The 25,221-nt window shown below is 33.1% G+C and overlaps 3 protein-coding genes across 5 annotated transcripts; 1 reads left to right on the plus strand and 2 right to left on the minus strand.

Moving 5' to 3' along the window:
• Positions 1-754: 754 nt before the first annotated feature.
• LOC148587525 (uncharacterized) lies at positions 755-1,114 on the minus strand. The gene has a single exon (XM_088512661.1). The coding sequence runs from the start codon at positions 1,112-1,114 to the stop codon at positions 755-757; it is 360 nt and encodes a 119-aa protein (XP_088368787.1).
• A 5,795-nt stretch (positions 1,115-6,909) lies between these two features.
• LOC132167457 (protein DETOXIFICATION 45, chloroplastic) lies at positions 6,910-14,856 on the plus strand. Of its 3 annotated transcripts, none has more exons than XM_059578441.2 (16): positions 6,910-7,137; positions 7,542-7,850; positions 7,994-8,139; positions 8,903-9,046; positions 9,199-9,338; positions 9,554-9,689; positions 10,708-10,804; positions 10,888-10,988; positions 11,765-11,928; positions 12,354-12,425; positions 12,534-12,650; positions 12,794-12,889; positions 12,999-13,120; positions 13,701-13,764; positions 14,443-14,492; positions 14,580-14,856. In XM_059578441.2, exons 2-15 carry the CDS (start codon positions 7,603-7,605, stop codon positions 14,452-14,454), a joined length of 1,659 nt encoding a protein of 552 aa, XP_059434424.2. In that variant the 5' UTR covers positions 6,910-7,137; positions 7,542-7,602; the 3' UTR covers positions 14,455-14,492; positions 14,580-14,856. The 3 variants fall into 3 exon arrangements, with proteins under 3 accessions (XP_059434424.2, XP_059434425.2, XP_059434426.2); XM_059578442.2 differs by having other exon boundaries at positions 6,910-7,018; XM_059578443.2 differs by lacking the exon at positions 6,910-7,137 and adding an exon at positions 7,144-7,356.
• Positions 14,857-18,791: 3,935 nt separating this feature from the next.
• LOC132168217 (uncharacterized) lies at positions 18,792-24,576 on the minus strand. The gene is made up of 5 exons (XM_059579339.2): positions 24,404-24,576; positions 23,509-23,708; positions 21,209-21,307; positions 19,663-19,714; positions 18,792-19,213 (listed from the first exon to the last, which is right to left on the minus strand). The coding sequence occupies exons 1-5, from the start codon at positions 24,492-24,494 to the stop codon at positions 19,077-19,079; spliced, it is 579 nt and encodes a 192-aa protein (XP_059435322.1). The 5' UTR covers positions 24,495-24,576; the 3' UTR covers positions 18,792-19,076.
• Between the last annotated feature and the right edge of the window lie 645 nt (positions 24,577-25,221).

The raw sequence follows: 25,221 nt of genomic DNA on the forward strand, positions 1-25,221 counted from the left end.
TTGAATAATTTACTTGATTAATTTCTTTATTCATAAATAATGCAGTATTTAAAGACAATAGAAAATAGAGTCCCACATGAGATAAGACTTCCATTTAAAATAGATAAATCTAAGCTTACCCAAATAAAAAAATATAATCCTACCCAAATAACAAATAACAAGATAAAAGAGATAAACATAGCATAAGAGTCCTACACACACAATAATATTAAAATAATAAAACAACTATAAAACATTAATGAACTAAATAACCTAATTGATAATACTCCATATCAAACCCACTACCTAACAATGACTACACGTAACAATTTGATTGGAAAAGAGCTGGATTTCCATGTTGTGAGGTTCCACATACCCATTTTCTTTCTGGCCGTGGGAGCCATAGACCCTTGAAATTAAGGACAACAATCGCTCAAAATCCCAAAGCACATGGTATAACAAAATCTGATAAGACAATTCTCTTATTTGGGCCCTCCAGATGCAGTTTTCACTCAAACCCACCAAAAACTTGTCAATTTTGTTGATATATATATATGCACGAGTGGTCAAGTTTCATGTGGAATATAGGCCACAAAAGTACTACAAATAAGTCAAATGAGTAATATACGTAATGCTCCACACTTTTTCACTTCTTTACATTCAATTTCTTACACTTTTTAGCAACAAAACTTAATCTTCCATAAAAGAATCGAAATGAGAGGGCAGATTGCTCTCTCAAAACAATATTACAGATGTATTCAAGATTTTCATCCAGCTACATCCTATCTATGACATGTCGGATTGCCATTCTTGCTAGACCGTGGGCAGCAATATTAGCCTCCCGTTTCACATGTCTGACCCTCCAACCCGGGAAGGACTGCAATAGCTCACGCGTGTCTTCCACAATATGCCCATACTGGCTTCCATTCCTTTCCCGCGAGTTCAAAACTTCTACCACAACCAAGGCATCACACTCCAACAGAACATTCGTAGCTCCCATTTCCTGAGTGAATTGCACTGCATAGAAAGCCGCTAAAGCCTCTGCTGCAGTGGGTTCAAGCAAGCCCCTCCTCGTCATACATTTTGCCGTTGTCACCCATCCAGTTGAATCCCTGAGTACTATGCTGAAACCCATTCGTCCATGCTGATTGTCAAGAGCAGCATCTCAGTTAATTTTTTGCCAATACATAGGGGGTGCTTCACTGCTTCCCACAATTACTATTAGATTAAAATTCAATAAAGTTCAATCACAAATCCAATAGTAGTTTTAAAAGTCACTGATGGGTGTAATGAATTAGATGTAGTGAAAAAGCGAGAGTATATGTAGTATTAGTTAAATTTAAAATTTTAAAGTTTTTGAATTAAGTGGTATTTATTTATTTATTGTGTAAGTACAATTAAACCAAACGCATTAAATGGAGAAAGAGGGTACTAGAGGGGGACCATAGCTTTTGTTTTTGGCTGCAGCACACAAAATGCTGGTAGACGTAAAAGTTTGCATTTTTATCACGTGCTTTTCAGGATGAGAAAGTCGGGATGAAACCAAAAGTGTTAGAGATTGTGGAGGAGATCCGCCAATCTTGAGTGATATGGGGATGTTGGAAGGCTAATGAGATTAATGGATCCACTTTCTGAATGAAATTCTTTAGTTAAAGGGAATTTAGATCATCACATGGGGCTGGGCTAAATATATTGAAAAATACTAGGCTTACAAATAAATTTTACCAAAAAAAAAGCTTTTACAACATGATGTGACACAATACGATTAGGTTTCTTAAAAGTTGAATTTAACTATCTCATTTTCAATCATGTTTGTACCACGTCATGTTGTAAATTTTTTTTATAAGCCTAGCATTCCTTACATACACTGATACACGTACTGTTTGTTTGTGGCCTCCCTTTTACTAATTAAAAGTAGAAAAAAAAATTAAAAAAAGAACAGATTTTCCAAGGATGAGAGTGGGAGGGAAGAAATCTGAACCTCATGCACCTTTCCAGGGAGTAGGGACCATCTATGAAATTATAGAGAGGCTCCAGTCATTTTCAGGGTGCTTGTTGTGGTTGAAAACTTTCCATTTATGTTCTGAAATTAATCAACTCTTCAACCCAATTTGAATTGATTTCTCAAGATATTGGGATCTCAATATTGATATTTATAACTACTATACAATCATATAACTTTTAAGGTACACACTATAATTATAAGTGGTTACAATTATTATCTTTTATTTAATCATTATCTTCAACTATACACCTTCTAACGTATTGTGAGATTTCTTCAGCTATTTAATTATTATTATTATCTTCAACTTTACAACTTCCTGCATCTTTAGTAAAGTAAATAAGACAAGTAACTTTTATATATTTTTCAAAGGAAAAAAGTTGATAACTTCTTAAGCAATGTTTTTGGGTCCGTATCATAAACAGTTTTGGAATGATTTCGGCACAATACTATTCATCCCACTTTTTTATTTTTTCAACATTCTCTTACTTTTTACATTACATCAATCATTTTTTATTATTATTCAAATAAAAAAAATTACTACAAACAAAATATTTTTATTTTTTCCATGCCAAACATTCTTACTTTTTCACTTTTTTAAAAAATAATAATAAAAACATTCTTAGTTTTTCATATCAATCAATTTTTACTACAAAATCGAACCAAAACCAAAACGAAATCGTTTACCAAACAAACCCTCTTTTTTGAGAAGGAAGAAAAGCTCTCTATGCATACTGCGAATGCAACACAAATCAATACAAAAGTAGTAAGTTATGATTAAAGAGTATGACTCGTTTAATTAAATGAATCAGGTTAGAATTGACTTGTGTTGTTCATTGTGGCCTTTTTCTTGACTTTCTCTCACAAAAAATTCAAATCGCATTTTACTTTTATATCACATCAATCACTTATTATTATTTAAACAAAATACCTACAACTCTTTACCAAATGGGCAACAATGGTAGCACACTACAAAAAAAAAGGGGTTTTCTGACGTGTGCTACAGTGTAAATTTTTTGCCACCTCAGCAATTTTCTGTCGTGTTATATATAAAACGTGAGAAAAATTTTTCCTGACGTGTGAATAGTAACACGTCAGAATTTTCTGACGTGTCTGTTCAGACACGTCAGAAAATTCTGACGTTTTAGATGTTGGAGCGTCAGAAAAATATTACAAATTTAAAAAATTTAAAAATAATATAATTTCTGACGTTGCAAAATTTGCCACGTCAGAAAATTTCTGACGTGGTGGTCTGCCACGTCAGAAATTTTCTGACGTGGCAAATTTTGCAACGTCAGAATGCTATATATATGTATATATATATATATGCAGTACATCCAGCATCTTACTATATATTAGCTTAAATAATTATGGCTAGAGAAATGTTTTACACACTCTTCGTTCTTATACTCTTAAATGCACATTTTCTAATTTAGCCTTAAAAATTACTATAGATGTTAAATTGATTACTATTAAATTTTAATGATAATTTTCAGTGCCACATAAAATGGTGTATACTTTAGAATATAAAAGTGATCGATAGAGTAAAAATGTGTGTAGCATTCATTAAAAACTACAGCGACAGTAATTAGACAAAATCTTTTGAAAAATCATTTGGTTTGTTGGATTAAATTTTTTGTTTCTTTTATTTATTTTTAAATAAAAACATTAAGAGCATCTCCAAGAGATGCAATAAAATCTCGATATTGTGTACATTTAATTAAAATGGTCTAACAACTTGTCTTCTCCTTATCTAAAATGCATATTTTACTGTTTGATTAACATTTTTTTTTTTTTTTTTTTTTTACATGGGAAGGGGAGAGGCGATTCGAACTAGTGACCGCTTCATTAGGCGTGGTTCACAGCTAATTGATTAATTACTTTTAAGCAAACACTAGAGCTTATGTGTGTTTTTTAATTATTTCTCTCTCTTCTCTCTTGGTGGTTTAAGAAAATAATAAAAAAAAAAAATTGAAAAAAATAGAGAATTGAATAAAATGGAGTAGGTAAAATGAAAATTTTTTTTTTTTTGATTAATTAAAATACATAACAGTGTTGGAAATGCTCTAACAAATAATTCAAAACACAAAATATTTACAAAATATTCAAAATTATTTTTATTTTTATATCATTTCAAAACATTTTAAAACAAAAAAAAAAAAAAAAAAAAAAAAAAAAAAACAAAGGAGCCATTACCACTATCAATATAAAGAGAGTATAAGAAGAAATATATATATATATATATATATATATATGTATATATATATATAGTGCAATAAGTGGCAAAAGGTCACAGGCCCCATCAATTGATGAGGCCACAACAATTATAAACAGGACATATAGCCTCTTACTATCTAATACTTTTATAGGCCAAAAATAATATTTTTATTACACTACAACATTTCTTTGAGTTGAGATTTCCGGCTGCCTCAAGCGTCAGACACTTTTTTTTTTTTTTAACTTGTTTTTTAAATTGAAGAAGAGAGATATTAAAGAGAAATTCAAATTTGGGATATTAGCACTAAATTTATGATGATAAAATTCATTTTAAGTGATACCATCTCTAAATGGTTAAGCTTTCACCCTTAGGTTTTAGTTTTAAATTCAAAAATAAATTTTGAGGCATTAGAAAATAAATATTAACTTATAAAAATTTAACCAAAAAAAAAAAAAAAATCTAGCTAAACTAGGAAGAGAGATTTTTCTACAATTTTTTTTTTTTTTTTAATAAAGCCACATCAGATTTTGGCATACACTTGTCTAACTTTTAACAACCAAATAACATAACTCCATTTCTTTTATATATATATATATATATATATATATATATATAGCGCGCCGGCGTGTGAGAGAGAGAGAGAGAGAGACATACATATGGTACCACGTGGCCTGTATTATTGATGCCACAACTTGTCTGATTAAGACACATTACAAATCAATCAAGATTTTGCCACCCATAAAGAATGTTCAGAAAAATAACATTAAATTAAGCAGACGCAATCAATGTGCCCAACTACTAAAAAATAAATTAAAAAATTAAAAAAATGTGCTCACCTACTCGTATTATTATCTCCGTACTGTCACATAGTTTTAAAGCACAATAAATTCATAGCCATTCATTAAGCTTTTTGTTGGGTGAGTTTATCGTTGGATCCCAATAATGTGTAATTAAACAAAATTATAAAGTCCGTTTGGTAAGTGATTTTACCCATTTTCATCCCTTATTTTCACTTCTCCCAAATATTTTTTTGTTAAAATTACTTTTTCATTTTTCTATAACAAAAGTCAACGTATTTATATGCCATCAATCACTTCTTATTTTTACTTAAATAAAAAAAATTCAAAACAAAAATATAATAAAACACTAATGTTTAGTCATTATCTTTTCTACTGATTTTACTGGCGTAATATTATAAGTCCTCTTAAAGTTATTTTAGGATCCTCCTAAATGTGATGTTACTTTTAAAATTACTGTTGAATTTGAGATGTAATGTATTGAACTTTGATCTATTGTTGATTTTAAAAGTCAAATCACATCTGAAATGATTTCAAGTGAACTCTAGAAAGACTTATAGCATTACTGGTTTAACTGCTACTTGAACAAATCCAATATTGTAAAAATGAATATTGTTTTGTATATGATTTTTCATTGTTTCCTTCAAAAATAATTGCAAAGATTCATATTAATTATTTCAATATAATTAATTTTTTTTAACAGTTTTAATTGTGTAATCAGTTAAAAATGATAATTTTGAAGAAAAAGATGATTGCTTATAAATAATGAGTCTAACTGTCTAAGCAAGAACAATAGTTTAGAATAAAAGAACAATAAACACAAAGCCTAAGCACAACATGGCTATGATGACATTTTGACGTAGAATTATCAGAATTGTCAAGGAATATGCAATAAAGTTATTGTCAAGTCAGGAATATGCAATCAAATTACTTTGTAATTATACCCAGCAAGGAAAATCTTCAAAGTTTTGCAATTATGTCCAACAAGAAGAAGAAAAAGAACTGATCAACAAATAGCAAATTGTTTAGTTACAAGATTTACACGGCAATTAAAAGGATGGTGGGACAATTATTTAAATGAAACTAAAAGAAATTGGATTTTGCATGATCAAAAAAGAAATGATCATAATCAATTAATAGTAGATGAAATGGGTAATATTGTGCAAGGTGTTGTCAATACTTTTATTTTTATTTTTATTTTATTTTTATTTTAAGTATAGGAAATCCAGCTGATTATAGACAAAGAAGAACATTTAAACAGGAAGGATATATAGATTATATCATATTAACATATGGAAAAATTATTGATGCCAATAACAGAATTGGATTACCATTATGTAATTATCTTAGGCTCAAAACTCCATTGGGAAAGGAAATAAAAAATGCTAGGAAACAATTTTTGGCTTCTCTTTCTTGAAAGAGAGAGAGAGGAGCTCTGAACCCTTTTGGCTTCTCTTTCTTAAAATTTAAGGTCTATATTCCCTCAGAACTTAACATTTTTTCCGTTACATGTTTGTAAAATCATTCACGTAAGACTATTTTCCCTTCCGACAGCCCCTCAGGGATTCTTGTCGCAAAGTTCGAATAGGGTTAAATGGTATCTCAAGGGTCATGTTTCAATTAGAGTAAGGTTGAAGGATCTTGCGTCGATCTTGCGCTAGCTCACCCATTTTTCAAATTTTATTCTTTATGACCGTTTCTATTATCGATTAAAAATAAAAAATAAAAAATTACCTCCATCTTTTTTTTTTTTTTTTTTCTATTCTGAAAAGAGTATAAAAAAGGTGATATGACATGCATATGATACCACGTGGCCAGTGTTATTGCTGCCCCCAAGTGTCTGATTACGACACATTACAAATCAATCAAGTTTTTGCCATTAACCAAAAACAAAACGCAATCAATGTGCTCAGCTACTCTTATTATTGTCACTTAGTTCAAAGCACAACAAATTCATAGCCATTCAATAAGCTTTTCTCGGATCTCTGACATGCTCTCTTCCAACTAAAACCAGCTTCTCAGGTAATCCCACTGACCCACATTTTCGCATTCTCCGATGAAGCTTCTCCGACATTGTCCCTGTAGTGACTATCCCTTCAAACGCTGGAAAACCATTCTGTCTTATGTTTCCTTCCTCATATGTTAGTGCCCATTTTCTTAAATGTCAAGTTCTCTTCTTTTTCTTCACGTTTTCTCAGTACCCAAATGGAAATGTGTTGTTTTTGGTGAGAGAGCATTGTAATGCTGATTGCTGAGGCAGAGGAGGTTTTGTTATCCATTTGGTTGCCGAGAAAATTGAGGAAAAACTCGATTATATTTTTTAATCTTATGGTTTTTGAGGTCTTGGGGCCAATAATATGGTAAGTTTCTATTGTACATTGTCGCTTTAGTCAGTTGGGTGGCTTTTTCCTATGTTTTCTTAGCATCCAAACAGAATATGAGAGCGCTGCACATTTTCATATTAACAAAATGTTGATTGAAATTTGAACAAAAAAGAATGGGAGAAACATGTTTTATTGGTGACATGTTCTTTGATCATTTGCAGAGAGATTGCTGGGGATCTTGACTCCTGAATCAGAGTTCTTTGTAGTTTGGTTCTCGGCAGTATGTCGGTAACTCGACTCTCCGGTTCACTGGCCTGTGATATTAAAGTTAAGGGATTTCAAAGAAGACCAGTTACAAACGTGGCGAAAAAGTATTGGTCCAAAACATCAAGGAAAGTGGGTCATGATCATTTGTTTGTGGTTTGTGATCCCAGAGGATTGAGCTGCAACCATGTTGCCAGGCGCTGCGGGTTGATTAGCGAGCAACAAACTTCAGATTATGAGCTGAGTGCTTCTAGCGAGAGAATCTTGTAAGATTCATGACTTACAAGCCTTTTTTCTTTGCACAAATTTTCTACTTAGAATGCAAATTGTGAAGTTCTGATGTTATCTTTTGATTCAAGAATTGTGAATCTTGTCGTTAAATGATTGAAATCCTGAATTGTTTCCACAGCGAGCTTGCTGGGACACCTACAAGCAGCCAATCACCCCCACCTAGTGTTCAAACTGAGCTTATAATGCTTTCTATACCGGCAATTGCTGGACAGGCAATTGAGCCCTTGGCACAACTGATGGAAACTGCTTACATTGGAAGAATGGGTTAGTTTTTTCTCATGGAATACTTTCTAGCAAATAAACCACTATGATTTAACAATGTTTCTTTTTTTTTTTTTTTTTTTTTTTTATCTGGGTTATGCTTGTTGTCTTATTTAGCCGTTTTATGTCTTGATTCTGGCTGATTTGCATAAATAGTCATCAAATATTGACAGCTTTGTCTACAAACTCTGTTGTCTGGTTTAGTCAAAATTGAGTAGATGCATATTTAGCCCTGATTACTACATTGGAATGTGTTTCTTCCATATTCAGGGGAGTTTTCTTTTTTTATTTTTTATTGATTGGTTTTAAGCAATGTGCCTGGAATATAATATGTAGCATGTAGCATGTAGGCTGATCTACAAAGGCTCCATTTCAGGCCCAGAAATTATGAGTGAAAGGAAAACCATCTTATTGCTTGTTGAGAAATAAGATTTCCCTTTCATAAGCATTTCAACAATTTTTCTATCCTTTCCATCAGTTTTGCTGTATTCTAAACAGAATCTGAGACTTTGGAGTTTCTTTCTTCTAGGACTTTTGGGATTATGCACTACTCTTATGTTGTTCATAGTAGGCATATTGGATAAGAGTTTTGAGTATCATGCATCATAGGGCTAAAACAAATTTGGCGACAGACAGTTGGAATTTCATTTATTGTTTACTTTCTCGTACTGTTTGTCACTTTGTCTAGCTATAGTTGTTAATAAAGTGGGAAAAACTGCATTTTGAGCTTACTAAATAAGCCCTTGATCTTCAATCATATGAAAAGGTCCCCTGGAGTTGGCATCAGCAGGTCTTTCTATGTCAATTTTCAACATAATTTCGAAGGTTTTCAATATTCCCCTCCTCAGTGTTGCAACGTCATTTGTGGCTGAAGACATAGCAAGGAATGGAAACAAGGGATCTAATTCAGGTGAAACTAACTACAATAGATGCTACAACAGCTTCTAATGAACTTCAGAGCATGCCATATCGAGATCCTTACTATAGTGAAAGAATGAAACACAAGATAAATGACCCTGAATATTGAATTTGTATTCTAAACCTGAAATAATCGATGTACAGGTCTCGATGAAACGGGTGAAAGAAAGCTACTACCCTCTGTCTCTACTGCCCTGGTTTTAGCAGCTGCAATTGGCACTGTCGAGGCTTTGGCAATGTATTTGGGATCTGGAGTATTTCTGAACATGATGGGCATATCATCAGTAAGTAGATATCAGTGCATTCCTATTATCTACCTCTTGTTGACCAGTAATATTTGCATTCTAAATTTGACATTATTGTCAACTCTTGGTAGTGATCCTCTTCTCCAGCTAATCTCACCTTTATACTCACATCTATTTCCATTTTGCATAAGCATCTGTTTCCAGATGTAGAGTGGACTATCTTCTGAACCTTTTTTTTTTTTTTTTTTGAACAGGCTTCATCCATGCGCATTCCATCTGAACAATTTCTTTCACTTAGAGCAATTGGTGCTCCTGCAGTTGTTGTTTCTCTTGCCATTCAAGGCATCTTCCGTGGATTTAAGGATACAAAAACCCCTGTATTATGTCTAGGCAAGTGTTCAGCTTACCTTCTGAAATTTATACAATAAAAGAAATATGAGGGTCATTGGACTGCATTAGTATTTTAGATGTCAGTTTTTTTCCTTTTTCTTTCTTCATTACCTTTAGAACGTAAAGATAAGTAAAGGTTTATTCTTCCTATGTGTCACTGGTCCACATAAATCAGTAGACCACAATAATGGTCATTGTTATCTTGGCCTTTCTTTTTTTTTTTTTTTTTTTTTTTTTTTTTTTAACGTTAAGCATAAACAGGAATAATTAAAGCAAGCACTATCTGATGAGGTCAAAATCCTTTATATTTTAGATAGTTTGGCTCATTGAGTATTTAGGTAATATTGCTGGACTATGCTCATAAAATAGTCTGATTTTTTCTGTCATGTCATTTTGGTCAATATTGGCATTGAAATATTTTACTTTTATTTTCTTTCATATGAGACTCTCTCTCTCTCTCCTTTTTTGTTTTTTTGGCGTGGGAGACAACTTATTGAAGCCACTTTTTAATGCTGGCTAAAAGCTGTTATGGCTGAGCAAACCACCCTGTGATTTTGCACATCTTTGCCTCACATGTTCAATGCTTCAAGGCTGCTCATTTTCTGTTAATCTCACCCCGCCCCCCTTTTCTCCTTCTCATCTTGGAAGTTGGAATATACCATTAAAGAAGTTGATATTGTCAAACATCACACATAGAAGAACAAGCAATTACACTATCTATAATTTCTTTTTCTAGATGAATTTTGTCATATGGCCACAATGATGCTAGGATGGTGTTACATCAAAGTGGACGTTATCTAACCCCTGTCATTAAATACTTCATCTATAGTAAAAATTACTTCAACTTGGTTTAGATCCTTACTGTTTGTATCAAAAAGTGGTTGTTATTCACCACATGCCAGTTCCAATGGCCTTAAATGTTTTCCAAACAATGAAGCAGAGCTGCGATTCAGCAATGTCTATCAGATAATTTTTTGTTTTTCAATCTTATCAATGGCTGTAGGTGATTGATTTGCAGGAATTGGAAATTTGGCAGCTGTATTCTTATTTCCTTTACTTATGTATACTTTTCGCTTTGGAGTAACTGGTGCTGCGATTTCTACCGTTGTGTCTCAGTATGTGCTTTCATTGTTTGAGTTCTTTTTGCTTCTGTTATGCATAACCTTGTATTGACAAAATATGCTTTCACATCTTCCAGATACATTGTTGCTTTTTCGATGATCTGGTATCTTAGCAAGAGGACTGTATTATCATTTCCTAGTGTGAAAACTTTGCATTTTGGTGGCTACCTAAAATCTGGTGAGTGTTTGCTCCTGGTATGGCTGATATGGACAGACAAAAATTAGCTACAAACTGGTTTGTAACTAATTCGTACAAACTAATCTAATAAAGTGACATGTGTCCCTTAGCATGTGAGAATCACATGTTTTTTTTTTAATAACATGTGTTTCTCACATGTTTTTTTAATAAGTATGGGACACATGTCACTCTATTAGATTTGTTTGTATAAATTTGCTACAATTTCTGTCCGGTGTGGACATTGTCTTCTTTAACTTTTTAGCTTGATTTCCTGTGTCTTGGCTATTATAGTATAGACTGTATAGTAGCAATTCTTTCCTTTGATTCGATTTTTTTTTTTTTTTTGGGCATTCAACATGTTCTATATGCTAGGGACTGCTACACAGAATGATGTTGCAATCTATATTCTTATGCCTGGAAAATCTCACAGAATGATTCTTTTGGACCTTAGATCAATACAAAATCTCAAGATCAAACTTCGTTTATGTATCTATCATGTATTCAGTTGGATAGTGTTTTACATTCAAACTTTTGTTTTGGATGCATTGACTGGTTTTTTAAGGATACTTTGATGTTTCTGGTATACATAACCAAAAAAGAAGTGCAAGCTAGATAATATAATGATACTCTTTTCTGGATGCTAGAAATTTATTTAATTATTTCTTCTGACCACAAACTCAATAGTCAAGTCGCAAATCAGCAAATTAATATTTTCTCTTTGTCTACTTCTCTGTGCATTGAGTACTCAAATATGCTGGATAATGTTTTTTTCTTAGGTGGGTTTCTTCTTGGGAGAACCCTAGCCGCTGTTTTGACCATAACTTTGAGCACATCAATGGCTGCTCGTCTAGGACCATTAGCCATGGCAGCTCATCAGATATGCTTGCAAGTGTGGTTATCAGTATCTCTACTTGCTGATGCACAAGCAGCATCTGGTCAGGTAAACAATGAGTAATCTCAAACCTTCTATGTTTATCTTGGTTACCTCTTCCCTACTTAAAAGCCATTTATAGTCTCCTATCCTTGTTCAAAAATTTCTAAATATGGTTAACATCCCATGACACTTGTATTCTGTTCGGAGGTTGAGGTAGATATTTTGGTACTCCATATTCTTTCATGATTAGCAGTTGCTCTACTGACATCAGCATTTTATCGTCTGATCTGGAGTTAGATTCGGTAGTTTATCCTCTATTAGTAGACATTTGTGGTCCTTTTGGCTAAAATATTGCACATAAATATTTATAATTGAAAATTATTTTCTTTGCTTTTGTCTTGTTAAATCTCGTGTTTGCATTATTATATTAAAATTAATCTTACATATATTTAGTTTACAAACTTATTCGAAGGGCCTTTTGTTGAATGCAGGCTCTCATTGCAAGTTCTTTTGCTAAAGGCGATTACAGCACCGTGAAAGAAATTACTTACTTTGCTTTAAAGGTGATTGATTTTGCATGTTGCTTTAGTTTTACAATTACAAGAATGTGTTTCATTTGCCCATTTCTCCCTTGGAATTATGTTTCATAACACGTCATATATGTTTCCCAGACAGGGCTATTCACTGGCATTTCCTTAGCTATCATATTGGGCTTATCTTTTGGTTCTTTAGCAACGTTGTTCACTAATGATTCTGAAGTATTGAGAATTGTTAGATCTGGGTTGCTGGTATGTATCTCTGTTTGCTTTGGATTGCATCCAAAAACTTTGTTTTTTTTTTTTTTTTCTTTTTCTATTTCCAGTTTTTGATTTTCTTCTCTTTTAGCATTCTCATAATTCTATTTATGAGCTTCTCTCTATATCTGCTACAGTTTGTCAGTGCCAGTCAACCTATCAACGCTCTGGCTTATATATTTGATGGTCTCCATTACGGCATTTCGGACTTTTCATATGCTGCTTACTCTATGGTAAACTACCTTCTCAAATTGATTAATTATTAGATAAGATTGATTCGCCATATTAACCCCTTGGATTTGTTGAAATAATGGACTTAACAAATGTGCAAATACTTTATAGATGGCTGTAGGGGCAATTTCTTGTGCATTTTTGCTCTATGCTCCCTCTGTAATTGGTCTTTCGGGAGTTTGGTCTGGATTGACACTTTTCATGGGCCTGCGGACCGTGGCTGGATACATGAGGTATGTTCAGAATTGTGCCTGTTAATATTCTGATATTTTTCTCGTTGGCATGATTTCTCAGATACCGATTTATAACCGGCCTTATTCAACAATAAATAGGTTGACTTGTGTGCAGTTTAGACATACTAAAATATATACTTCAGTTCCAAAATTCTATTCTCTACATTGTTTTAACAGTGCCAAATCTTTTTTCTTTACCTTCGTGGCGGTCTATTGCTAAATGCTACAAGGTGCAACAAATTTCACACCTATTTAAAATTAATCCTTTGAATTGGATGTATATATATATATATATATATATATATATATATATATATATATATATATATATTTGGGGTTTCAACCTATCATCCATGCTCTAGCATGCAGTGGATTAATTTGGATATGAGTAAGATTTTGTTTCCAGCAACACTCATTATGTTTAATTTGTTCATTTAGCTTAGTGGAAAACAAACTATGATATTGACATCACTTAATTACCAGATCTCTTGAGATTAATCTTATCATGTTATTATAATGATAGTTTTAGCATGTGTGATGGTTTAATGTCAAACTGGGCCTTTCATTTGTGTTTTCGCAGATTATTATCGAAAAATGGTCCATGGTGGTTCTTGCAGGAGGACATCCCATCCCACAACTTGGAGGTTGGTTGAGAAATTGCCATTAGATGTTTAAGACATCATATAATGTTACTTCACATGAATCTTTATCACCAATCTGTTAAAATGTGACACAATATTTAATGCTGGAGTAACTACAAAAAGTATCCACTCAAGTCTCCCTCAGCCTTACCAAAGGTTACTGCACAAAAACCCTCTTTTATTCTGGTTGACAAGTGCAAGGCCATATATATATATATATATATACCAGAGCCGAGCAAGGGTACCTTTACTACTCTAGCTTGTTGATCAACCTAAAGAGTAATGCTATTGAGGGCCTATTTGGGTGTACGTTTGAGGAACCTAAAAATGAATTTAATACTTAAAAAAAATCCATTTAAGAAAAAAATACTCATTTAGTAAAAAATAGTGAAAACACTTTTAAGAGTCCAAAAAGCTTAAAAATGGTCAAAACCCACTTTTGACAAAAGTTTAAAAATAAATTTTTTGTCAAAAAGTGCTTTTTGACTTAAAAGCTCTATTTCTCAAACACAATCTCAAACAAGCTCTTAGTAAACTGTTATACGACTGTCATATAACTAAGATAATGTGGCCGGAAAAATCAGCTCCTAGTATATGAACTGAGATTGTTTGTTGTGGAGAGGATTCTCTCTCTCTCTCTCCCCTTGTGTAAATTTCTTGTGGCTACTTTTGTGTGTACAGATTGCCATGTGAGATGAAGACCATGCAGCCAAACCCTTTTATAGCAGGAGGTACTTAACCAAATTATTATGCAACTCTTGACTCCTTTTGCTCTTATCTTCTTCCTTCTTCTTTAACCTTTTCTTTTTTCTACCCAGTTGGCAGGTAAATACAATGGCTGATGTACAGTTGATGTTCCAGCACTAAGATTTACACACTACATTTTTTTTTTTTTTTCTACATTTATTTGATATGGTTTTTAAAATATATGGCATTGAAACATATTATATCATAAGGATTGAAATATCGTTTGTTCAATTTTGTTCCCTACTGAACTGTATCTGTCACATTCAACAATCATCAAGTTTGAGATATGTTGTTTTTGAAGTGATTTCAATCTATCACAACTCTTGACAAAATACACTTATAGAATCACCTTGATTCCATGCTGGAGAAAGATCATGAGAGCAGCTTCCTCCAAATTTGAGATATTCATTTTTAGAAAATTCTTGACAAATATAGCCCGAAACTGAATTATCAACCATTGAAAATGGAGGGGAATTATTTCATGGTCGAGATTTTGTTTAATTGAATCTAAGGGTATACATTGTGCAATATCATTTAAAAAATTTAAATGACGTGACAACATAGTCTGCATGGGACAACATATACACTGTTACATATATGAAATTTAATCTCAATCGTGAAATGTAGAGGATCCTATTCCCGGCCGTTCTTATTCTTGACAAATGTTGCCATAAACTGAATTAATTACCCTAACACTCCCACCAAAATGGAAAATAAATTTGGAGAGAAAGGAGTAGAAAATCCAACAAGTCTTTTGTTGAGAATGAGTTGAGGATATATAATAGACAAAACCGAACTCCCAATTGAGGAAAAAATTCCAATCTTATCAACCAGCTGTGAACCGAATACCATAAATCTTAAATTAGACTCAATGTGAATGAAAATATAGAAATTTCAAAATTCAATGCCAATTTCAAAAAAAAATTGGTCGGACATAAAACAATTCCTCACTCAATTAAGGTCACGTCTAGGATACAGAATAAACCTCCGGAATGAAATGACTATTTTTCAAAATAGACGAAGAATGGAGTTTCCAAAAAAAAACCAAGGTATTTTTCTTTCAAACCCAAGAAAAGCCATTAAAACCCACTTGAAGGAAGATTCAATTGATGAGTAAGAAGTCTTGTTTGCTTAGAAGTTTAGAAAATTTCTCAAGTTCAATAAAAATACTAGAAAGAATCCTTCAATGAATATGATGGGTAAAGCCTTGAAAGCTTCCAAGTAGGGGTGCAAAGGCGGGCGGTTAAAAACCGCCCGCTAACCGCTAACCGTTATAACCGTCAACCGCCTAACCGCCTAACCGTCTAACCGCATTAACCACTAACCGCCTAACCGCTATAACCGCCTAGCGGTTAGCGGTTATTGGGTCTACTAACCGTAACCGCTAACCGCCTTTTTATATAATATATTTTTATAATTATAATTATAAAAATATTTATACATATAACATAATCACTTATTATTAAATCACAATTTTTTTTTAAAATAATTAAATCACAATTTGAGTATTAATATATTATCACTATAATTGATATGATTATATCATATGAGATTGATCATTAAATCATTTGATTATATAATAACAAATTATACATATATAATATGACATAACTCATAAGTATACTAATTCATATTAATACAACAATTAAATAGCTAGAGACTTATTTCCAATGTATGTTATAAACTTATAAGTCTATATATGTTATAAGTCTATATAAGTCTACATATGTATATGAATAATATAAATGTATAATATCAATACTTAATCATATGATTCAATGGCAATTCAAATACTTTATTCAAGACTTTAAGTGAATCATATTATTAATGTACAATGATGATATGATTCGTATAATATCAAATTAAGTAATTGACATTGGATTAAACAATGACCAATGTGTTACTTATAAACACAATTTAAGTATTAGTGTATTATCATTATAATTTTAGTAATTTATATATTATCACTATAATTAATATGATTATATCACATGATGACTTGATCATTAAATCATATGATTATATAATAATAAATAATACATATATAATATGACATAACTCATAAGTCATAAGTCTACAAGTTAATCATATGATTCATGTACAATGATAATCACAATTGATTCAATTAAATTAAACAATATATTATCTACAATTTAATTAAAGCATTATTAGATACTTTAGGAATTTAGGATTTAGGAGTTTGAACATTACCATTTACCATTAGATATTAAGTTCAATTCAAAGAAAAAAAATTATAAGTAAATATGATAAGAATTTAAATAATTAACCGGTTATGATTTAATATTTAAGGAAATTTTTTTAAAGTACAAGTAAATGTAAATTTTGGGTCAAATATTTTTGATTTTTCAATATAGGCTCTTTTTATAGCAATTGGGCCCAAGAAGATATTAAAAATACAAGAAAAAAAAAATGAGGGTAAAAAAAAGCCCAAAAAAATAAGTCCAAAAAGTAAAAAAAAAAAGCCCAATTTTAAAAAAGCGGTTAGCGGGCGGTTATCTATTTCGCTAACCGCTAACCGGCGGTTAACCGCTAACCGTTAACCGCTAGGCGGTTAGCGGTTGCGGTTAGTAAAATCTACTAACCACTAAGGCGGTTACGGTTAGCGGTTATTGCTACTAACCGCTAACCGTAACCGCCTTTGCACCCCTACTTCCAAGGATATAAGCTTTTCAAGGCTTTCACCACCTCTATGGAGAATGCCGATGGTCCTACAAATTGTGACCCTCCCGTGCTTGTTGAGACTTGTAATGAAGAATCACAAGGTAAGTTAGTTGAAGAGATTAATCTTCAAGAGGACTATAACCAACTTCTTATGAAGTTGAATGTTGTTGAGATTGAGAATAGATCTTCTTATGCTAAATTGCATGATTTGAATATTGTTATAGATTCCTTGAAACTGGAAAACTTTGTACTTGTTGATAAAGTTAAATGCTTCGAAGATGATCTTGTGATTGTGACTGTTTTGCCTAATCCTTCTAATGTTAAGCTTGACCAAATTTTGAGTTTTCAAAAGCCCTATGATGATATGTGTCGAATTGGTTTTGACAAAAACGCTTCCGCTTTGAAAACCACACTTATCAACAAAGGAAAAAAATTAAATTAAATTAAAAATTTATCCCTTACTGTGTTGAGAATGTTTTTCCTAATGTTGTTGATAAGAGCAAGGATGCTAAGGTTGGCAATTGGCCCAAGGTTGAGGGTATGAAACCAAGGAAACAACATTCTCCAAGGTTTGTCCCTACATATCACCTTTGTGGCCAAGTGGATCACATTCAACTCCATTGTCGTCTACTTAGGTCTAAGAGACCTAAGAAATAGACTACTACACCTAGGATTGATATGGAGAATATTTTCTCCATGAGTAGTGATAATCATAACACTGTTCACTCACGCTGGTGTATTTTATAATATTATTTTTTTAATATTACTGTTCAAAATTTTTTTAATATTATAATACACCAGCGTGAGTGAACTCACACTGGTGTTACAATTTTTTTTTTTTTTTTTTTGCATGCAAATATCTTTGTTTTTGTGAGTCATTTGCATTGCATATTTGTTTTGTGTGCTTAATTTTTATAAAAGAAAAGGAGAGAAGACCAAGATGGTTTGACGGCACATTTAAAGTATCTCAATTTCCTTTTGTCATTCATTAATTGATTCACCCATCATGTCATGGTCTGAACCTTTATGTTCGAAATCGATTTATATGAAGCATGACGTTTTTTTTTCAAATGTGTGCGCTCTTGTGCTTAATGGCTTGTCTAAGTTGTGTCCCTTTTCCTGCACAATGTCTTCCAAGCTTGAGGTAGGCTACATGTGTTAGACCCGATAGACAATCTTGTTTGTGGGTGTGGTAGTGCCTAAGACCAAATTGACCACACACCGGTCGAACATGAGGAAAGAATACTAATGGCATCCTATTTTCAATAAAAAATAAAAAGCAAAATGTGATCTCAAACATTAAAAACTTAAAAGAAAATAAACACAACATTTAAAATGTTTTGCTACTTAAGTCTCTATAGCCTATAGGATAAAAAGGTGAAATGACCACACAGGACTTACGACTCAAAATCAAAATGCTTGAGCAACGTATTGCATTGCTCCTAGTTACCGAGTTGGCTAGCTCGGTTGGTGATTTGTAAACTCAAAACTCTAATGGAGACTGCAGAGCAACTGACACTTACGAAACTCATGCCAAAATGGGAAAATTAAAAATTTCAAGAACAAAACAAGATGCAGAGGGAAATGAAATAACATAGACAAGTCAAGAATTATGCTATTAATTCCAAACAAAAAAGATATCCCAAATCAAACCAACGTACAAAGCATACATTTAACAGCAATAAACGTAAGACCAATGAGAAATAAACTGATGTCCTCTCAAGCAAACAGCATGCATCGATATTTTACATCGGACTATTCATGTGAACTGTACAAAATGTCTACACCAGCTCTCAATCTGTCTCCAAACTGATCACAGTTTCAAAAGCATCCAAATATTTGCAGGGAAATCTGGGGAAGAGAAGAGGGGCAAGAGGGCGTACGGCTCAATCATCATGTCGGTCAAAGATCCATCTGTTTCGATTCCTGGCAAGACGCCCCGAACGATAAAGTCCAATAATATGCATGAGAGTTACAAATGCAAAGGCACCGCACTCAAATAAGTTTAATGCGTTGCTCTTATCTGTAGAAAAAGTTTACAGAGGATTAGACAACAAGGAAACCATCTACTTTATGGAGGGAACAATTAGCATTTGAGCCTCAAGACCGAAGAATTAGTTTGTAAGCACCATAATTTAATAAATGCGTCTCTTAAGGTATATAAAACCATGAAACTTGTTGGAGAATGACAATATGGTACCATTCAAGCAAGAGTAATGTTATTTAATAGCCTGTTACCATACAACTTGATAGTGTAGCAATAAAAATTAACATTTAGATCAGCACTTCAAAAAGATTAAAATTAAGGGCTGAATTTTACTACCACATCATTCCAATTGTATGTCAGTTGTGTAACAGTTTACTACATACCATAACTCTTCAAGCAATGGTTAATACCTAAACTCACCCATACATAAGGCCCAAGTGCTCAAATTCAATTCTCCCCCAATGCACAAAATTTAGAAAGCAAACCTATTGCAGTAATCTCTATAGGGCTGACCAAGTAGATCGTGCCAAGTAGAAGCTGTAGGTAAAAGGAACAAAATCCATCCTCAGTAACTAATTCAGAATCAGCTCATACATTTTTTAAAAAAAATGCTATTGAGTAACTTATTTATCTTATATGAGAAATTAAATCCATGAAGTTCAGAGGAGAAAATAATTACCTGAGGGTGGCACAGAGATGCAATAAGACAAGATCAAAAGAAAACAAAAATAATGGCAGATAAATCCTACTTTAACTTCTGGTTTGCATAGAAACATCTTTGAGAACTGTCAACTTTAAGATATGAAGGTCATCTATAATTTGGTCAAATCCCTTACATCAAGCCAGAGAAGGCAGCCATGGATGAACAGAATGAACCAAAAAGCTTTGTTGGCTGTTTAAAAAGCCACAGCAAAAAATGATGAAAATCTAAGAAAGACATAACTTCCTTTACTACCATAAAACAATGTGAATCACAGGGACAAACCAAAATAATTAATGAGTAGGTCAATCTAACAGCGGTTAAACAATTATGAATTTAGGGTTCAATAATACTGAAGTAGTGACCTATTTAAACAAAATAGACCTGTGAAAAACAATCTTTTTTAGAGGAAAAGAGATCATCAATGTACTACGGTCTTCTTAAATGCATTACCCATAGAACAGCACTATTATCACTTGCAACTATAACACAAATATATCATCCTTTTACGCATAGATATTTCTCAACAAATCCCTGTAATACAACAAGCCAAAAAACTCCAACCGTATAGAGGTGACATGACTCAAATAACGCAGCAATGGTTACAATAATCATTGCCCCCCAGTTGTCCTCTGTATTACAACAGCGAAGAATGCATTCATAGGTAATCCACAACTACGCCAATCTTCAAGAGAAAGTTGACCTAGGTAAGCCGCACCTTTGTAAAATCATCATCATGTTTGTTCAGCTCTAAAATCAATGCTTCAAAAACTAGTTCCCTTTTTTTCTAAAAATAAATGCATTCTTAATATATAAAATACCTACATGCATTCTTAATATATAAACTACATGCATCTGTTCAAAATCACACTATGCTATTTCCAGGACATATAGCAATCGACAATGCAATTCAATAATGGTTTGGGTGTGTGTGAAAAGGTTCATCATAATGGGGTTGGTGTAAGGTTATAACTCATACCCATCTATGCATTTCACCAACAGTTTGATTGCGTGGAAAGATTAATGGGTTTCCACATGGATTATAGTACCAACAGCAGTTCCTAATAGAATCCCCACATCATTTCAGGCTCATTCAACCGTGGCATGAACTTTTGTTATGTTTCCCTAAGTTATTTAAATGGAATCCTTAAAGCCCACTACTTACACTAAGATAGCAGGTTAAATCACACACACTCAGTTATAAGAAAATAAAACTTGAAAAGAGAGACAAAACAGATCATTTAAACTTGAAATTCATCTATATACAGATTTATCAAAAGAAAATATTTTGGTACAATATTTCCTTTACATGAAAATTTCATGAACTTAACTGCAAAAATGCGCACTCTGAATAAGAGCGAGCTGGATTTATCAGGATCCATCAAGTCTTGTAGTGTCATCCAGATGAAAAATGGCAGGGCAAGCATTTTCTGTGAAGAATAATAGGGAGGTTTTCATTAGTCAGTTTCCCTACAGAATAAAAACTAATGGTGAAGTAATTCAAAGAAAAATCAAACAAGCATACTCATATCTTCAATTTCTGTACTCAAATTTAATACACAAGCACGACTGGTGGAACATTATATTTTGACATGCAAATGATCAAACAAGCATTAAAGATTCACTCACACAATTACGGCTAACAAACTGTGAGATAAATTCTCCTATTTCAATGCTCAATATATAATAAATAATTTTATTTTATGACTTCAATTTATTATAAATATTATTGGTAGAAATCTACCAAAGAAGCCAATTTCGAACAGCCTAAACACTTATGAGAACATTGTAAACCCATCCATTAAATTCCATTAAAGCAGTTTAGTAGCCAAATCAGAACCAGGTGTTTACAGAGGTTACGTCAAAAAGGTCATCAAAAGTTCTTTTCTTTATATATAGCAATTAGAAGCAATTATTCCGGTATCAAGTCTTTCACAGTTAAAATGTCACCTTGTAATCATCAAGAAGATTTTAAAAAAATATATTTAATAGAAAACCAAAGTTAATTGACACAAGGAAGAACAATAAAGGGCAAAGAATCCTAAAACAAAAGGGAAACAACAATAAATGTAGAGAATCATTTTCAAATGAGAAGGATATCAACATAGGAACCATTGTCTGAGATAATGACAACAACAAACAACAGGGGAGACTGAGGGTCCCCTTGCCTCAAGCCATGAGAGCTACTAAAAAAGCCCGTATCAATCGACCTAGCAATACAAGACATTGTCACTCCAATTGCAAAAGATTCATTAATTCTAAAATATATGTCAATATTTTTCTGGGCCAGAGCTTATATCTGCAACCCACATAATTATAATAAAAGTTTGAAACTTTCAAATATTTGATCATCCCCATATGACCCTTGGCCTCCAAAGAGTTTGAACTTCAGCTAAATGTTTCACTTCCCATCCCACCCAAATCCTTAAGTCCACCATGACAGATAATTAGTGTAATATTTTTCATTCCTGTCACAACTAGTTAGGCAGGGATAGTTGAAATTTGAGGAGGTTACATTTATTCTACTTTAGCTACCTACTTTTTTAAGGTACCTACATCATCCCAGAATCTAATATTGGATCCATCTCCTAGATCAAATTTGATATGACTAAAAAATAATTTCCATCCCTTCCTAATATACTTCCAAAGCCCCACACCATGCAGCCCTGAAGTGTCAATAGAGCACCACCCACCCCACTTAGAACCGAATTTTGCATCCATCACAATTCTCCACCAGCCTCCCTCTTATTCGCATAACACCACGGCCACTTCCCTAGCAAAGCTTTATTGAACACTTGCAAATTCCGAATCCCTAGACCACCCTCAGAGATGGGAGAACAAACCTTAGAACAGCTTACCAAATGATACTTGAACTCCTCGCCTATCCCACCCCATAAAAAGTCTCGTTGAAGCTTCTCGATATGATTAGCCACAGAAACAGGAATGGGAAAAAGAGACAAGAAATATGTTGGAAGATTGGAAAGAGTGCTTTTAATAAGGGTAACCCTACCACCCTTACATCCTTTTCCAACTGGCCAATTTGCTTTCAATTTTTTCCACAATGTCATCCCATATGGATTTAGCCTTGTAGCAAGCCCCTAAAGGAAGGCCAAGATATTTCAACGGAAGAGAATCTGTCCCACAGCCCAAAATACTGGCCAAATCTCCCACATTGCCCACCATGCCCACCGGAACCAAAACAGATTTGGCCATGTTCACCTTCAAGCCAGAAACAGCTTCAAAACATATGAGTAAATCACAAATAGATCTAATATGATCATAATTAGCCCCAGAAAAGACCAAGGTATCATCTGCAAACAACAACTGAGAAATGTTCACCAACTCAGACAATCTCGATCCCACTCAGAAGCCCGAGAGCCATGGGTAGGAAGGAAAGGAAAATGCCTATTAATTGCCTCCCCATCCATAACATTTTTAATTCTTTTCTTTTCCATTCCCTAACATTATTTATTCAGTAGATGAAAGAAACACATTTTTTTCTGGCCATTTTCTTTCTCTTTTCCTTTGAACAAAAGGTACTACAGAAGATATCATGCAACTCAAAAAGATGTTGATATGTCTGCTAGTCCTACACAGATAATAACAATTTAGTGTCTATTTACACAAATACCTGAACGAGACCTTTGATGCCAGCAGCATGCACCCGATTATACCTCTGAACAGTTCCCATGATTCTAGTAGCTTCTGGGTCATGGAGGATATCGAAGGATGCTTCCAAGGGTGTCAAGCTGGAAAAATAGCAACAACATATGGGGCATCTACATCGCTTAAGTGTATCTCCATAGATCCATACGCGCAAAATACAATCACCTGCACAAGAATTGATCTTACTTGATTTTCAACTAAAGAACCACATTTAACCCTTGGAACAAGAAAATTTTAACAAATTAAATACTTCTTTAAGAGGTTTTAGTCCTATTGTTTAAAATCATAACGAACAGTTTTTGTACTTGCATTCTTTATTATCTGAATAGCATAACGCAAAATGGTTTTATATGTAGAGAGAGAGAGAGAGAGAGAGAGAGAGAGAGAGAAGCTATATTTTGGGGGTTTTGTTATTTAGTATCAAGCTTGGTTGCATAGAGAATTAAGTCATTTTCCTGACCCAGAAAACTAAACTTTTCTTGATTTCCTTCCTTGTGTGCATTGTACAGAGTTAAAATCTACAATTGCAAGAATGTGGTCGTTTCCTTTTTCCCTATATTTTCTCAGAAACCAAACGGAGCCAGCCACAAGGGTTTTACAATTATGGGTTCACTTGCAAAAGCAAGAGAGAACACAATATATGAGGACCTTGATATCCAAACACCTATCAAAACAACAGAAAATAGTAGCAACACAAATTTTCAAAGAGAGCACATTTATCAGCTACCAAAGAGAACAAGAACACTTCTTTTTCTTCCAAATAGCAATCGATTGTCCTAAACAACTGCAAAACCTGGAAGTTCCCAGCCCTATGGTTTACAAGTTCAAATGAGAGAGAAAGAGAGAGAGAGAGTTGGCACCGCAGAACCAGTGGGAGCAGGAGGTGCGGCATGGGAGATTAAAAGGGCCGTGGCAAACTGCACAGCAATCATCCTCTGGAGGGCCTTCCATCTTCACTCTCTCTCTCTCTTTCTCTCTTCCTCCCTGGGTCTAGTTGATAAAAACCTCATGAATCTGTCTTCTAATGGTAAAACAAAACGATTAGACTTAAAACTATTTTTCTCATAATGTCATCTTCTCAAGCTAATGATTGTCACGGTTTTTTTTTTTTTTTTTTTTTTCAGTTGACAAAATAAATACATTATTAAAATAAATAAAATACTTTATATATATAACGTTTGTCGATATCATAGTTAACTAGGGGTGTCAATTCGGTCCGATTTTTTCCTTTTTGGCCAAAACTGAGGTACCTTGGTTCTTGGTTTTGGGCAAACCGGAATCGGGAATCGGGGTTCTGGTTACCCGATTTGTACCCTATTTGGTAATTGGTTCTTTAAGAAAATTATTTTTTTTTTTTTCTTATTTTAGGTATTGAGCCTAAAATAAGTTCATTTAAAAAAAAAAAAAAAAATCTATTAGCCTTTTTGTCCATATTAACTAGGCTTTGTTGTGATTGTTTAAAACAAAAACAAAAACCTAAAAAAGTCCAAAAATCATTAAAAAATCAATATTTTTGCCTATATGAGCCTTAGAAATAAAAATTCAATTTTTTTAAATGCCCTAAAAATCGTTTTAAATTAGGTATATGAAGAAATAAGTATTTAAAAACAAGTATTAGGTACAATAAAAACAAGTATTTAAAAAAACCAACATGCACAAGAAATATCCCCTTACTGCA

This window comes from Corylus avellana, chromosome 2 (assembly GCF_965113065.1).
Source record: "Corylus avellana chromosome 2, dhCorAvel1.hap1.2, whole genome shotgun sequence".
Taxonomy (NCBI): Eukaryota; Viridiplantae; Streptophyta; class Magnoliopsida; order Fagales; family Betulaceae; genus Corylus; species Corylus avellana.

Bases quoted from the DNA above. Each gene is read 5' to 3' on its own strand.
- LOC132167457 (XM_059578441.2), top strand. From the start codon at position 7,603: ATGTCGGTAACTCGACTCTCCGGTTCACTGGCCTGTGATATTAAAGTT. The intron at 10,989-11,764 runs GTGAGTGTTTGC...TTTTTTTCTTAG, and splicing joins TGGTGGCTACCTAAAATCTG to GTGGGTTTCTTCTTGGGAGA. The intron at 12,426-12,533 runs GTGATTGATTTT...TATGTTTCCCAG, and splicing joins TTACTTACTTTGCTTTAAAG to ACAGGGCTATTCACTGGCAT.
- LOC148587525 (XM_088512661.1), bottom strand. From the start codon at position 1,114: ATGGGTTTCAGCATAGTACTCAGGGATTCAACTGGATGGGTGACAACG.
- LOC132168217 (XM_059579339.2), bottom strand. From the start codon at position 24,494: ATGGAAGGCCCTCCAGAGGATGATTGCTGTGCAGTTTGCCACGGCCCT. The intron at 21,308-23,508 runs GTATTTGTGTAA...TATTCTTCACAG, and splicing joins GCATCAAAGGTCTCGTTCAG to AAAATGCTTGCCCTGCCATT. The intron at 19,214-19,662 runs GTTTGCTTTCTA...CTTTTTCTACAG, and splicing joins TATAGAGATTACTGCAATAG to ATAAGAGCAACGCATTAAAC.